At 42.8% G+C, this 16,327-nt stretch overlaps 1 protein-coding gene across 1 annotated transcript; it reads left to right on the top strand.

Annotated features, from left to right (window-relative positions):
- Nucleotides 1-4,341: 4,341 nt before the first annotated feature.
- Nucleotides 4,342-16,194, top strand: rsf1b.1 (remodeling and spacing factor 1b, tandem duplicate 1). The gene is given in 18 exon segments (XM_036525313.1): nt 4,342-4,483; nt 6,181-6,272; nt 6,522-6,614; nt 7,031-7,236; nt 8,680-8,828; nt 9,123-10,447; nt 10,449-10,886; nt 11,090-11,374; nt 11,565-11,669; nt 11,883-11,962; nt 12,225-12,279; nt 12,509-12,642; nt 12,776-12,843; nt 13,095-13,302; nt 13,507-13,751; nt 14,471-14,653; nt 14,951-15,442; nt 15,445-16,194. Coding segments are annotated over 18 exon segments (4,347 nt in total). The 3' UTR covers nt 15,492-16,194.
- The last annotated feature ends 133 nt before the right edge of the window (nt 16,195-16,327 follow it).

Genomic DNA, 16,327 nt, shown 5'->3' with positions numbered 1-16,327 from the left:
TGGCTGAAATTACTTCTGCTGTTGCCCAGTGCTAAAATTGATGAAAGGTCCAATTGTGGAAGAATGTTTTGTTCCTTATATTAACTTGAATATGTAGTGGCACTAAATGTCTTTTAAATGACTTCAGATACAAACAGGAGCCCTCCAGACCCCAGATTTAAAAGAGATAAGCAAGTTGTCAGGGTTAGTGGGGGCTAGACTTTTTGTTGTACTTCAGCATTAAAATTTGTATTACTTTGGACTCGTGTCTTAAATGACCATGACTGGTGAACAGCATGATTTTAATGATATGCCTTTTTGTGCACATTGTACATTGCACATGTTGTGCAATGTACAATGTTCCCCAAATTTTGCTTTCATTTACACGATTACATCAGAGTACAAGTAGCAATTAAAATTTCCCTACGTTGACATTCAAAATTCCATTGTAATCAGCAAACAAATCAATAAAGTCTCAGGTTCACAGCTAAACATTTGCTCTGAACATATGTAGTTAAAGCTATATATCATTAACTTTCTCATGGGAAAAATTGCTGTTTCAAAATATGTCTTGCATCACCCCTGTCTTGTGGCGTATGCCACTGATGCTGTTAACTACGTCATTTCTAATCATAGTCCCTTCATTCTGAGCTCTTACTTATTTGATCATTTGGTTTGCGGTACTTTAACTATATGGTTTAAAAAAGGAAAGCTGGCAGTTTAGCTACATGACAAACTGAAAGTGGCCCCAGCTGCACCGGCAAACAAGAATTGAGTGATTGAATGCTAGAAGAAAAAACTTATTTAGAAAATAATAGTGCGGGCAACAGCAGTACCATATTATTCATAATGGGGTGTAGCCAGGGACCTAGCACCATGACCAGTGGCACACAGCTGCAGTCCATGTCTGAGGAATTGGACAAAGGTGAGATGAATGACTGTATACTGTCAAAAGTCAATAACATGTAAAACACATATTGTTACAAACATCTATGAACAATAACCAACAAATGAGTTCTGCCTGGAAGAGAAAGAGGAAAAAAGAAATGTACAGGATCAACACAACAGGCTTTATGCTGTTCGGAGCCTAATTGATATGATTCACCAAAATACATGTTGTTATAATATCAAACAATAATACCATAATATTTACAATAATATTTAAAATATAATAATACCATAGTATTTGTGGAACTTCACCTGGCCTCAGTAAGTGCAAAAACCATGCAAAAATACCATTTAACTGCAAAATACAAATGACAAAGTACAGCAAATGGTATTACAATTCAACATTTGAAATGAACTGTATGAAAATTAACTGCTTCTTTCATTGAACAAAAACAGCTTGTCAAATAGATGTGCGAGTTTAATACAAAACGTGTTTCCCCTATACTAGTGTCTGCACCCTCCAGACTATATATGGTTGTGATTGGGATGATGTGAGTGGGACCACCTGGGGCAGTTAAAAGTTGAAATACAATGCAGAAGACTACTGTTCCTTTGACTTAAAGACAATGACATGGGTCGCCTCAGTATCACAAACAGATATTCCTAAATGGAAATGGGATACCACAGGACTACTGAGAATAAAGCCATGAAGAACTGTCTAACCAATGAGTGCATTAAATGGCTTAAGATGTATGTTTGGAATGAAAAGAGAAATGGTACTAATGTCCTCCTCCTTACTGAATTTATTTTTATAAGGTGTTTTCATGAATGAAGTAGTTGAAAACAAATGGAATAGTTCTGGTAGTTGGCGACTGTGGGGAAAGGTAGACTTCACACCTGATGTGACCCGCCACACCACTGGATTCCTCCAAATCTTAGTGTTCTGGAGGGAAGTTGAAGCGGATATATCTGAAGATATGACGATGGTGAGAACTATGCCCAACAGTGATGGGACTTTCCAGAAGAGTGTGATCCTCTCTGTGGATTCCACAGACTGGAAGAAGCACTCCTATACCTGCACTATAAAACATAACACTCTGGAACATGATCTGGAGCTGTTGTTTCAAGATCCATATGGTTACCTTACAATCACCTTCTGGCTTGCAATAGGCTTCCATTTGCTGGATGCATAGTTTGGACCATGTAATTGAAGCCATGTAATTTCTGGGAACTACTGTATTCTGCATCAGGTTGTCTACCCCTGGTATAGCAGAATATCACTATGGATATGCATTCACATTTCAGTACGTTTGTTCAGCAAATTTCTACTTGGGTGTATGGATGCAAGTGCCAGGAAACAGATGATATCAGGTTGGATTGTATAAGAGCTCTCCTCTTGTCAATATAAGTTTTATAGAGGCATAAAACCTGCACAGATGAACACAGTCTTGTGTGTAGTTTATTTTGCTTCATCTTTTAGGTATTTTCCTTCCTTCTTCACACAACTTTTTGCTTGAACTTTTTAAAAACATTTTTCATCCAACTTTGTGTGATCAGCAGTTGCGTACTATAATCACCTCACTGCCACAAATTCTATACTTGTACAGAAGCATATGATGAAGTGCATGGAGTCCTTCAATATGTATGCCTACTATGACTGTTTTCCACACTACCAGTCCCACAGTACACCGGGAGCCAGATGTTGAGTGGGGGTTAGGTGTATCATCTCACTGACACTATCTCGGAAGCTCATAGGTGCCCAGATGAAAATCAGGGTGCTGAGAATGGTGTGTTCTGCTGCTGTAGATGTCTGGACATTGAAGAAGTGAAAGTAACAGATTACAGTGTAGACATGCATCAGATATGTCAAAACACAGCTCAATACAAAGAAATCCTTACTCCCCTCCCCACTGTATAAAGTTGTTTGTGTGAATTTGTATTCTAAAAAGGTAATCCCCTCGGATGGGAATGGGCTTTAGACTAGTCTCAGCAGGTTGTCTCAGTCATACATCTAAGAGTGCCCCGCAACATGAGTGTGCCATTACAATTCCCCTAGAGAATGAATGTGGTGCCGTTTACGTCTCTGTCTTCATGCACTCTTGTTGCTGATGCCATGTTTGGACATGGGTGAAGGGTTTCTCAGGGCTTTGAGCCAGACAGTGGATGTCTGCATGATCCAAAACTGGTTTTGATGTTGCTCTCCCTCATAGAATATGAATCTGAACAACATATCTCACCACCTCGGTATATTGTGTTAAGCCTATTTCTGTGGTGAGGGCTGGCACAATGTTACCACTCACTGTGAAGGTTCTCATAAAAAATAAATAATAATAATATGTTGAGAATACATTTTAGAAAATACCCATTTTCCACAATCAGCTAAAAAACTAAATTATTGCAGTTTTGTATGTTCTAATTTGCATTGATTTAAATGTATTTAAAGTATATTCTTGGATAGAACAACATTTCTCAATATGTTATCTCAATATATTACAACATATTTCATTTACGTATGGGTGTCCATTTTCATTATCAACTAGCTCACATTTTATTCAACAGATAATCTCATTTTAATTAAGGTGTTAAGATCTTTAGAATACACTTTTCTTCATCAGCTTATTTCCTTTTTCTTTGGTAATAATGTCTTCCATTTGCTGTCCGACTGGTTCCTTGGAATATCTGCTGCTGTTTTCCACCAATTCCCTCCGCTCCGGTTTCTGTTTCTTTTGATTAATCCTTTACCTTGTATTTTGTTCTTCTTTGAAGCTTTTCCGCCTTCATATATTGTTGGAGTCTTCAAGTTGAAGGCTTGGTTTCAAACTTATATGTCGTACTCAGCTTTCTTCAATTTCTTCAATGCATCTTCTGGATCTTACTTTGCTTAAGTCCTTTTAATAGTAATGTTGGGAATGCAAGCTGCTCCCGTACAGGCGCCCCGACTCTATTCCGTTTGTACTGCTTTGTGCTCAATAAAACGCACGTACAGCATGCATGCGTACGGCTTCATCACCCTCTCTTTCTGATAGTACAACTAACTTCCTAGCTACTGCTTGTATTCCATATACTTAACAAATGTAGAACCTATTTGGCTAGCGTCATGCATACTAAATTTCTTAAAAAAGTTAACTTTTTCCTCAAGTTATGTTACACTTATAAATATATACCATGTATATTTTTGTCAAAAGCATCATATCTGAATTCATACTCTGGCTGTTCTGGAATCCTACGGCAGCACCTTTTGCATATAGCCTATGTGAGTCTTTACGGACAAGGCGTCTCATTTCCAGCATGGTATTCTGAATGAAATGACGCACCTCATTACTACAAAATACTAGTAACCGTGCTCGTTTGTTTACATTAGTGATTTAACTTGTATCGCAAAGACGTCTGGGCCACGGGCTTCATTGACGCAGTGAATTGTGGGCAGCCATTGGTCCTCTGAGCTCACAGCCCCCTCAGTCCCCCATTGGAAAAATGGCTGCTTCGGCGGCGGCGCCGAGCACTTGCCCCAGCTTCGCCGTGGTCTGCTCTTTTCTGGAGCGTTATGGAGCTATATTGGGTCTGCCGGAGTTTACGCTTCCACAGCTGGAAGAATATCTACAGGAGACGTCGACAGGTAGCCAAGATCTGCATAGTAGTAGAGGCTACGATGTGTTTGGGGGGAGGGTCCACCACAGACTGCGTGTGTGTATTAACTACTGGTCGAGTATACAGTACATGGGTTATGTGTTATTGTGTTGGAACTGTATGTGTAACTTTTTGTGCAAATTGTCAATTCTGGTGAAGTTTCTAGACAGAGGATAATACAGAACGATCGCTTGTGTTTTATTTACATTTCATTGAACTCAAATGGTCTCTCATTTCCACGCGCTTTGCGATCGTACTTGCAAGATCTGTTTTCCAACTAGCCAGGCTTGGTTTGCCTTTATAAGCTAAACTGCTCATGGGGCACAGATAGGATAGCTACATAGTTGAGTAGAGTAGGAAATTTGAAGCGAAGATTCGAGTCCATTTATTAGTGTTCTGGCATGTTGTGCATGCAAGCTCATAGATTTGTCGGATAGTGTGTGTATATATCGATGTATTTCATCATACTTGAACTATGTTCTCTATATTTACAGTTGAATATTTGGCACATTGTGGTTCTCGCTGAGAACGGTGCGCAGGCGCACTACGCACACACTTCCTGCTGAACTGAGTTGCGGTGGCTGGCGACTAGTTCGTTTACTTTGTTACGTTTAGTTTTCTGAGTCGAACGGTTTCGTTGAAAATAATAGCACTACAACATACTACACTGTTCGTGGTTCTATGGTTCATTCCCGAAAACTACCGTTTTTCATTTTACGTAGCAACATTTCATATTGTTACAGTTCTTCACGTGTTCTCAGTCTATTATCAAGCCTTGATAGCTAGCTGCAGCACATTGAGCACATGAATTTAGTTGACGGTGCTATTTCGCAGTTACTAGGCAAGCTGACATGCACAAATTGCTGTTGCTTTTCTTGTCTTTCCCGTCCCTCGTTATTTGTCATAGATTCTGTTCTGTTCCGTTTATTTAACATTTTTTCCCGAGTTAAAATTTGTTCCTGTTACGCGCTTAACATCTGTGAATAAACAAAGTTGGTGCAAGCATAAAAATGTGAGACGTCAGCTTCAGGATCTAGTGAAATAAAATTAAGCAAGAGTTCTGAATCAATAAATATGCCGTATGCCATGCTGAGCCTTTGACAGTTCCAGAAATTGCAGTATTGGCTTGTCATTTACAAGCAGTTTTCTTTCATTATTTGAGGTCATTTGTAATGATAGTACTTATCAGTGTTCTGAATAATAAAATCTTTCCAAAACCAGTGAGTGTTCTGTTTTGTTTTCAGCTGCATGCTGAAGTAGACTTCCAAAAAAGGTACAGGTTTCATAACACATTTGCTCATATATGTGAAATAAATAAGTAAACTGATTTAATCTGTCAGTTTTCTTCATTTCATGAAATCAACTTTTCATAGATGTTTGCTTCTGGGTAGTGCAGAATCTGGACCTGGGCCACTCAGAAGATGTCTGTGCACAAAGTTCACTGTATAGGTTTTTATTTCCAATTAAAAAGTCTGCATGCCATGCATTTAACATGTACATCACCTTCCATCGTACCAAACTGCTTGGCTTCTACAGATGTTCAAAATGCCATGCAAACTGGTCCAAAACCTTTTAATAAAAGTCAGTTGTCTCTCATTCTGACACAGTATAACCTAGACCAGGTATGTGAATGACACAAATGTTCTTTCTCTGCTTCTTCTTCTGCTTTCTGCTTCCCATTCTAAGTTCCTGAGGTCTTGGTGGAACTTCATGTGAAGTTGCTGAGGAAAATTGGCAAGTTTGCAACCACAGACAGATGGGAGAAGTATCTTGTAAAGGTGAGAAAGGCATTATGGATTTGGATTGTACCATCTGTGGTAGATAGTTTTCCAATTTCAACTGCACTTAATGGGAAGTATGACACTGCTTTGATCATTTGATAGAATTAATAACACACTAGACAATCCTCCAGGACCTTGTGAGAGAAAGATGTAGCTGTGTCAGAAATTCTGTTGAATCAGAATCAACATTGTGAAATCCTCTTGTTATTGCCTTGACTGCTGATTGTTCTTGTCATATTCTTTCAGATATGCCAGGAGTTTAACAGCACCTGGGCATGGGAGCTTGAGAAGAAAGGTTACTCGGAGATGTCATTGGAGTGCAAGGCTGGAATTCTCAAAGTATGACCAGCAGACTTTATAAATGACTTCTAACATTCTCTTTCGTAGCATTTAGTTTCTTCTGTAAATCTTACCTTTGGTGTCACCCATGCAAGGTGATTCTCCCTTTTGTAGCATTTACACTGATTGTATTCAGTTTAATAGCACATTCTGCTGAAATTTCTACAGCTTTTTTATTATTATTATTTTTCAGTTCATCTCCTCCTCACCAAGCCTATTTTCCAGAGTTTGGTTTATCTCAGTAGAGTGTTGTTGAAAGTGGTGTGTAACCCTTTGTCTTCCTCATCGTGTGGTACAGGCATAGGTGATTCCCTTATCCATGTTACAATATCCATAATTATACAGCTGGATCTCCTGAAACAAGGCGAGTAATGAGGTATATGTGGTTCTGTTGCTTGTATGTTTCCTCACTCCAGTACATATGTGAGTGCCAGTTTGATGAAAACGTCAGGTTCAAGACAACAGTCAATGAGGAAGATCCCAACAAGATGCGGCTACAGCCCATTGGTCGAGACAAGGATGGGATAATGTACTGGTTCCAGTTGGACCAGGACTACAACATCCGCATGTATGTGGAGGAGCAGGACGACCTGGATGGGTCCTCGTGGAAATGCATCGTTAGGTATGTTGGTGCAACTGAATGGTGTCAAATCGGACTTGTGACCCAGTTACAACTTTGATGAAAGGGAGGAAGTTTTAGGGAATTACTATGGATTGTTTAAGAAGGTTATCTGTAAAATATGAAAAAAGGACTCAGGTTATCCTGTTTCAGTAAGAAGGTTGCACAGACTCTCAGGTCTTTAACTGAACAACAAAGTCAGTGAAGTAAGGCAAATGAATTATATAATTTAAAAATAATTTTTAAAAGTGTGCTGGCCTGATTTGCGTAATTCAGTCCTCTTTAACATTCTGGCATAGCAGTTGGGTTACATGTGCATTACACATCACAAATACCTTGTCACCATAAATCCCAGTTTCCAGTGTTTCCCTCCAAAGTTGGGCAGGAAACCAGAGAGATGTTTCATCAGTCAAAAACCAAAAAACAAAAGCCGTGTTTTCTTCAATGTGTATTTGTTTAAAAACAAGCATCATCTGCCCTCTTTTAAGGGACACCATATATGACTATAGAGCAAATAATTTCTAAATAAAGCCCCATACAAAGGTGTAGAGCCATAATGGAGTGTCCAGGGCTTGGGGGTGCTCTCTCCTTTTAACTAATCTGGCTCTGGTCAAGTTGGGCCAAGTGACTGCTGTGTTATCAGTCCATTGTATTATCAGCCATTAGCTGACTGCTGACAGGGAGGAGCTGGCAGGAGATTTAAAAATCAGGCCCTGCTTTCTGTATGCTTTACATGAGAAATGCCAAAAAATATTAAAAAAAATAATTGCCAGAAATATGAAAACTATGGTATATGGAATTTGTCATTATCAAAATTTTAAAAATATTTCATAAAATTTATGATGACACAAGTGGGGTTTTTTTTTACCTCACTTTGGAAATACAATATTTTCTCATGGTGATCCATACTAATGGATCAGGCTCCTTCCGCATGGCATAGATGGATGAAAGTTTTGTGTGGCAAATAATTTCCTTGTTAACCTGAAAATCGAATAAAAAATATTTGTACAAGAAATGATCATGCATTTTTGGAATTTTCGGGCTTGTTTAGTTTTTCCTTGAGGATCAATGCCAGGGCACACCTAAAATTAATTTAACACCACAGCTACTTTGAGCCATATCTCTGGAGTGTGTACTTTTGATTTTATTAGATTTTATTTAAGACTAGTGAAAACAGAAGAGAATTGCATTTTTTGGGCCAAGAGGTGATACCCATGACCTTGACATCTGTTTTGTTACACAGAATCCTCAAAAAAGGGCATAAACCCATGGGTTGTCTGAAGATTTTTCCAACAGCAGTAACAGATCTCAGACCTGTCAGGAGCATTTAAACAGTCCTTATTCACCTTGGACAATGACTATCTCCATGAGGAAGAGCACTAACCATTTGTACGTGCAGTTGTATTTTAAAAGCAGAAAAACTATTTATCTTGCTTCATTCTGCAGGACACGAGCTGACCTGGCGGAGATTGTGCAGCTGTTGAAGACCCAGATCGATCCCGAACTGCTGACCAAGAAAGAGGTGGATGATGAGAGGTCCACTAGTACCAGTCCCAGCCCTGAGGATGAAGAGAAAAAGAAAGAGGGGTTTGAAGGTAATGGTGGCAGTGTGAATAGTGTAGTGCTTGAAGTTACTGGATTGAACACATGAGAAGGTGAATCCTGGATCATTTTGCTGTTTTTCAGTTGCTCTACCAAAGGTTGCAACCACTGCTATGTAAATGAGTAGGTTCCTGTGTAAGCTGTTGCATGTAAATGAGAATACACATTGCAGGGCACAGTAGCCAGGAATTCACCCAGGGCAAGGGCATCCAGTGAAGAGTAGCTTAGCATATTTGGGTCCTGCTTAGTTGTAATTTGGAAATCTTTTTGTGTTTGTGGTCAATTAGGGGATGTAATAAAGACTGAAATGAAAGAGGACACTAAACAGAATGAAAGTGACGGACCCATCAAGGATGCATCAGTCCCTAAATCCCCAGAGGATAAAAGTGAGGAAAAGCCCTCAGTGAAAGATGAGAAAGGGGACCTGAAGCAGGAGGGCACAGGCAGCAAGACGGCAGCTGCTGGAAGCAGTGAGAAGGGGGTGAAAACTGAGCCAAAAAACAGATCGGAAAGCAAAGAGGAAGTATCTGCAGACAGTAAAGAGCAAGCTTGCCATGTTGTTAACAAAGAGGAACCACTAGGGGAGGTCATAAGTGCCCCAGCAACAGCTGTAAGAAAAGAGGAGAGTCCCACCAAGGTGGCCGAGGATGTCCAGAGGGCTGTGAAGAGCGACCAGCAGGCCAAAATCCCTTTGAAGAAGCGAGAGATGAAACTGAGTGATGGCTTTGATGGCAACAATGGGGGCAGCATCCGGAACACCTCAGTCACTCCTGTCAAAGAGCTGCTAAAGGAGGAAGGGGGAGAAGGGGGGAATGGGGAAAATGGGAAGAGGTTGTCGCCCCCTGCTTCTGCGGAGGAGACAATGAATGAGAGGAAAGGTGGTCCTATGAATGGAGAGGTTCACCCCCTGACAGAAACGAGTGACTGTGGTGACATTAAAAAGAAGGTGTTGGACAGGGACGTGCAGGACAACTCTTCTGACAGCAGCCAGCTTGAGAAGGGTGAAGCAGAGCTAGCATGTAGTATTTCCAGAGAAGGGAATGGACTGGCAATGGGCAGCACAGTGGCTAAAACAATACTGTGTGAAGAGGAGATGGCAAAACTGAAGACAGACGAGCTGGACGAAGAGAAAGAGAATAAGACTGAACAGGAGGTGGCAGCTAAGCCTGTGGTACCCACAGTCCCTGACACACTGGAGAAAACCACAAAAACGGAGGAGAAGGAAGCCACCGTCACAGCTTTAAAGGAGATGAACACAAAATCGTCCTCCAAAGAGCCAGAGAGGTCGTGTACACCTAAGGTAAATCCCTTGGAAGACAGAGGGCACAGAAAACCAAAGGAGGCTGGTTCAGAAAGCTCTGACAATGTCAAAGAGGACATCAAGGATGCTCAGAGAGAGAAAGAGGAGATTGTTGAAAAAGATACATCCAAAAACAACAGAGAAGAGGACAGCACTAAGGAGGACACAGAGAGCAAAAGCACACTGGTAGAATCTACATCAGAGGTGGAAAGAGGAGAGCAGAGGTCCTGTGATGAAAGTGGCCGGATCAGAGGGGGTAGAGTCGGGAGAGGCAAAGACTGGGAACGTGGAAAAGGAGGAAGAGGAGCCCAAAGAGATGAAGACAGCAGAGGTGAAAGTGAACCAAGAGGGGGAGGGGACCAAGCAGGGCGGTGGAGGAGATGCTGAAAAGTTGAAGGATGCAGCTCTGACAACAGGAAAGGAGGATGAGACCAGTGAGTTGTCATCAGCAGATAGGGAGGAGGGAACTCGGCCGAAGCTCAAGGCTCCTGTCAATCGTAGGGTGATGAAGATTAGGAGGGAGGAGACGAGGCCAGACTCGGAGTCGGACTCTGCTGAGGGGAGGCCCCTGCGGAGGTCTCCCAGAATCTGCCGGCCAAGCGCCAAGATGGCAGAAATCCAGGGCATGAAAAAGAACATAAAGGAGGAGGAGGAGGAGAAGGAGGAGGATGAGGAAGGGGAAGAGAAGCCTGTGCAAAAGAAACGACAAAAAGGGAATGCTGACTCAGACAGTCAGCCCAAGTCGACAAAGGTTTGTTACCATGATTTCCCCCCATTGTTTTCGTTTGCTATATTAATGAAGCTATGAACAAAACATTTTTATTAGCATTGCTAGTGTCTTTTTTGGACTGTAATATCTATTTCTGAGCACCCCTAGGTATGTTAAATGTCAGCTTTGTGGGTCCCTCACTTCAGGGGTTTATTGACCCGAGGGTTGTGTTTTTGATGTTCCAGGGAACAAGGAGGCAGCGGAGGACAAGGTGGTCAAACAGTCGTACACGGAGGAGTAAAAGAAAGGACTCTAGTGATGAGGACTACGAGGTGGAGGAGGAGGAGGAGGAAGAGAGTGAGGATGACAACAGTGATGAAGATTACCAGGTGGAAAAGGACATAAAGATGAACAGGATCAGAAAGAGGAGCAGACAGAGGAATGATTCAGACACCTCCTTGTCTTCTGCAGATGAGAAGCCCAATGATGACCCCTGCAAACACTGTGGCCTTCCCAACCATCCTGAACTAGTGAGTCACGTGAGACTATAGCAGCGCTCATATCGGGGTACAGCAGCGTTGGCTGGCTGTTTGTCACTCAAGTCTTAGTTGCATGAACTGCGTCAGCTGTGCATTGCCGTAGAGTGCTTCAGAGACAGAGGGAATGAGGGAGTAAAGCGAGATGTCAGGAATAAGCGGCCACATTCTCTTGCCCCCACAGATCCTGCTGTGTGACTCGTGTGACAGCGGATACCACACTGCCTGCCTGCGACCTCCCCTCATGATGATCCCGGATGGGGAGTGGTTCTGCCCACCTTGCCAGCATGTGAGTACCAATCAGAGAAAGACACAAAAGGTTTGTGCCCTTTCTCACACCAAGGGATATGCAACATTACATATTGACTTACAGTGCATCTCTCAATCACTCTGCCCTTCTTTCCAATGTGACTTGAGTCTCCCTCCTGTGGTCCCTGGTCCTCTGAGCCTTGTCAGTCAGTCGTTAGGTTGACCCTGTCTTTCTGTCCCCTTGGTCCTGCAGAAACTGCTGTGTGACAGGCTGGAGGAGCAGCTGGTTAACCTGGACGCAGCCTTGAAGAAAAGGGAGCGTGCTGAGCGAAGGTCAGCCCCTCTGTACGCAATTACCAAAAAAAACACTGCGGCTGTTTGTATGCATTTGAGTGTTACTAAAGGATCTTTCCCAAAATGTATCGCCCTTTCTCCAGCTGAGCTTGTTTCCCTTCTTTCCACATATTTATTCTGGAACCTCAAACAAGCAGAACTGTACTCTGCTGTATTAGTTTAACAGAAGTTAAGCTGAGCTCTATTGATGATGGTTGCTTTGTATTGCTTTTGTATCAATTTGTGCTGGCTGTGTCCCCAGGAAAGAGCGCTTGGTGCACGTGGGGATCAGTGAGGAAAACATCATCCCTCCCTCAGTGAGTAGAGCAGAATCAGACTTGTTTGGTCTTGAGGTTATTAGCCCACACAACACACAGGGTAGTGGATTTAAGTGCAAGAGTTACAAATTACTGTCCTGTTAGAAATGTACATTATCTTTGTCCTTAGTCATCACTCTTTCCTTATTTTTTCTTTTATTAATAAACCTTCTTCATCCAAAAGCAGTTGAGTTTACAGGTTTAACATCTGTTGTTTTCTTTCTCTCAGGAGGAGAAGGTGGAGGTCAGGGTAGAGGAGGAAGAGGAGGAGGAGAAGGAGGAAGAGGAGGAAGAATACAAGGACAAAAAAAAGAGCAATTTTGGAAGGAGGTCAACGAGGAGGAAGAAACGCATAAGCTACAGGTCTGTTATGGCGCACATTGGGAAAATTGTTGAGTGCCGATGACGGGTATATGTAATATATAGCCTTGGGAAAATTGTTGAGTGCCCATGACAGGTATGTGTAATCTATAGCCTTGTAATTTTTTGTATTTAGGTTTGATGAGTTTGATGAAGCCATCGAGGAGGCAATCGAAGAAGACATCAGAGAGGCAGAAGGAGGTGGTTAGTATCGGTGCCAAGATGTGACAGCCACAAAGCATAGTTGAAGTAAAGAAATACAGATGGATAGTACAGGTCCCAGAGATCAGTAATTGATTCATGCTTTTCAATGTGTTGTGAATTTTATACTGCTCTTGTTATGATGCAGGAGTGTCTGCGCTCTCTCTCATCTGTACAGTGATAGAGTGATAGCGTATCCAGTTAGTGGTGGGCGGGGTTGATGCAAACTGATGTGAGCGGGGTGCCACTCATAGGTGCCGGTAGGGGGAAGGACATGGCCAACATTACGGGCACAGGGGGGAAGGACATCTCCAACCATCTGCAGGAAGAGGGCAAGGAGAACGGCCGGCTGCCGCGGGCTGCCGCTGCCCCTCGTAAGAGGAAGCGGCGGCGCCTCAATGACCTGGACAGTGACAGCACCCAGGAGGAGGAGAGTGAGGATGAGTTTTGCATCAGTGAGAGGTAGCCTGTTGCAACAAGCAGAATTATTTCTTTGACCCTCTCGCCTCTGTTTGTCTCCCCGTCTTTCCATCTGTGTGGGGTCTGCTTCTCATGCCTCCGCGTTTGTTTGGTCGGCTCCTTCATTTTCTCTCTCCAGCTGTCTCTGGGTGTGTCCGCGTGTCCCTGTCCACCTCACTCTCCCTCTTTCTTTTATTGCACATGCAGCTCAGAAGAGGAGCTGGAGTTTGTGGTTTCGGACAACGACGTGGAAAGCGATGTTGAGATCAACTCCTTTGATGACAGCGACTTTGGCAGTACTGGCCGTGGCTCTCGTGTGAAAACCAAGAAATGGAGCAAGAGGTGGAGAGGTGCAAAAGAAACACCTCCACGGCAGCGGCGTAGAAAAAGATTCTATTCGGACGATGAAGAGGAAGAAGAGACGGACGAGCAGGAGGAAGAGGATGAAATAGGTGCGAGTGTGCAGTTGCACATACACAAACGTAATCCCATTCTGTGCTCAAGTCAGCTAATATCATATGATTTGATTCCAGACTCACCCCTTGTGGTCAGTGATGAATTAGCTGGAAGTCCTGAGGGGCTTAGTTGCTAAGGCACTCTCTTTGAGTGCAGGCTACACTCCATGGACGGGTTCAAAACCTGCTGTATCATTTGCCGACAATGACCAGGATCCCACAGTGGTGGAACAAATTGGCTTTGTTCCACCTGGGATAGTAGTGGGTATGCTGGCCAGGACTTCCTAGTCTCTTTGCTCTCAGGTGCCTGCAGGTTGCTTGGATGATGTCAGTAGAGTGATGCACATCCTTCAGTTAGCGCCCACTCCACCTATAGTGTGTAAAATATTTGTTGGCTGCATGTGAATGTATTAGGGAGTACATTTGTCTCACCTCAGTGCTGTTGCATAAGCGCAGAGGTTGCTGCAGTGAGATGAGCCTAATATAAAATTGCTGATATCAAAGTATGGTTGCAGAAAGGGGGGGGGGGGGCAGTAAATATATAAATAAATAATGCATAAGTCATATCCAAGTAAATACGTAATATATTTAAGTTAAGACTTAAGTCAGATTTTGTGATTTATCTGCGCCTCAACTCAAGTCTCTAATGAAAACTCCATACTAAAGTCTTTGTCTCTTTGTGTGCTTCACTATGGTTGTGCGAATGGTGCATGCAGTGACAGAGGGCTCTGACGAATTTAGCGAGAATGACCTGGACATGACGAGGCGCAGGTCTCGCCGGAGCCTGAAGAAGCAGGTCAACTACCGTGAGACCTCAGACTCCGAGGGGTCACAGGCGGCCACCAATCGAGACAAGAAGAAGTTGGTACAACATCGCCACTGCAGCTCCGACAGCGAAGGTCAGTCTGCTCATTGGCTCATCACACCGTTCTGCCTTTGCCGTTGGCCACATCTGTAGCTCTGCAGCATGTATGCCCTCAGTGCATGACAGTGGCAGAAATTCAGCTTTCGGACACACTTTAATAGATAATAATGTGTAGACAATAAGCTTGTACAATAATCACCTGGATCTTATCACTGTTTGTTTGACATTTCAAAATTAAAAATTACCATTTTCAAAAAATGTTAATACAAAGATACACCATACCAATTATGTAAGCTCTGAAGATCTCAGCCTCTCATTCCTTGTACTTCAGGGAGCTTTGTCTTGGAAGACTCAGATGAAGAGGAGGAGGAGGATGGGGAGAGGAGGAATAAGAACGGAAGGGGGAAGGGTAATTCTTCTGTGGGAGACTCCAGGCAGCGACATAGACGGCTGACACTGAAGAGACGGAGAGCCTCGGAGGAAGACGACGACGACGACGACTCGGAAGAGTCGGAGGACGAGCGGCCTGTTCGCAAGAGGCTGAACCGCATCGATTCGGACGAGGAGGAGGAGGAGGAAGAGAGTGTGAAGAAGACTCACAAGATGGCCAGCGAAGAGGAGAGCCCGCTGGACTACAACCTGGTGGAGCTCCCCTCTGCCAACGGACATAACCCCATGAAGGGGCTGGAGGGCTTCATGACTGGCAGGCCAGGGGGCCTCCAGGGTGGGCCCAAAATCAGCGGGGCACCAGCCGCTACCCTGGCACCCAATGGCCTGGTACCACAAGAGATTTCTCCGCAAGATGAGGACGAAGATGACCTCCTGGGGTGACCGACCTTGTGGACTACGTCTGCAACAGTGAACAGTTGTAAGACATTATGGTTTTACTGTTTATTTTATTTTTATTGTATTCTTTTAATCATTGGCCTAAACCACCTCCTCACCATGTAAGTATAAACTGGACTTCTGTGTTCTGGACAAGGGCTCACTGTGATTGCTGCCAGGAGGAGTATGCATGTACACACAGTGTCTGTGCCCTCTTCTGCCTCTCTATACACACACAAACCCAGGTAAAGGACTGCAACAATGTCTTTGAACAGTCTTCTTTCTGTCCTGTCTTCATAGTGCCCTTGGTCTTGAGAAAGGGCCTTGTTTTTGGCCTTCTTTTTACAGAAATTTATATTTTAGACACTATCCTCTGCTTGTTTGTCCTTTTATGAAAATGTTTTCTTGCAGTAATATTTTTATATTTTATATGAACACTTTGCCTAACCATAACAAAAATGTTTTGGAAGGGAGATAGAAAAGCATTCCATTCTCAACCTTGAGTTTAAGGGATCTCCAGCAGAAAACGAACCTTTTTTTTCTAATAAGTCATGATTTCACAAACTCAGTTCTGCCAAGGAACAGGAAATGATGTCCTGTCAGTGGTAAATTCGTCCAGTCAAGTCAGATTTATTTGCAACCCTTGACAGCCGATCATCACTTTCTTACCCTCCGTCATGACAAACTGCTGAGAAATATATTTATGTCTTTGCTTACGTTTTAAAGGAAAAATGTTCTTTTTGAATGGATTCCTACCCTAGCTTTGTACTTTTATAACCTGTTGTAACTGAGTATTGTTTCATTTATTGTATAGATATACATAAAAAATTAAACAGTTGCTTGACTGATATAATTGGGTTTATATTTCTTCCATGTGTTGTGC

This window comes from Megalops cyprinoides, chromosome 3 (assembly GCF_013368585.1).
Source record: "Megalops cyprinoides isolate fMegCyp1 chromosome 3, fMegCyp1.pri, whole genome shotgun sequence".
In the NCBI taxonomy this organism is placed as follows: Eukaryota; Metazoa; Chordata; class Actinopteri; order Elopiformes; family Megalopidae; genus Megalops; species Megalops cyprinoides.
This window is presented reverse-complemented; position numbering and strand designations above follow the sequence as displayed.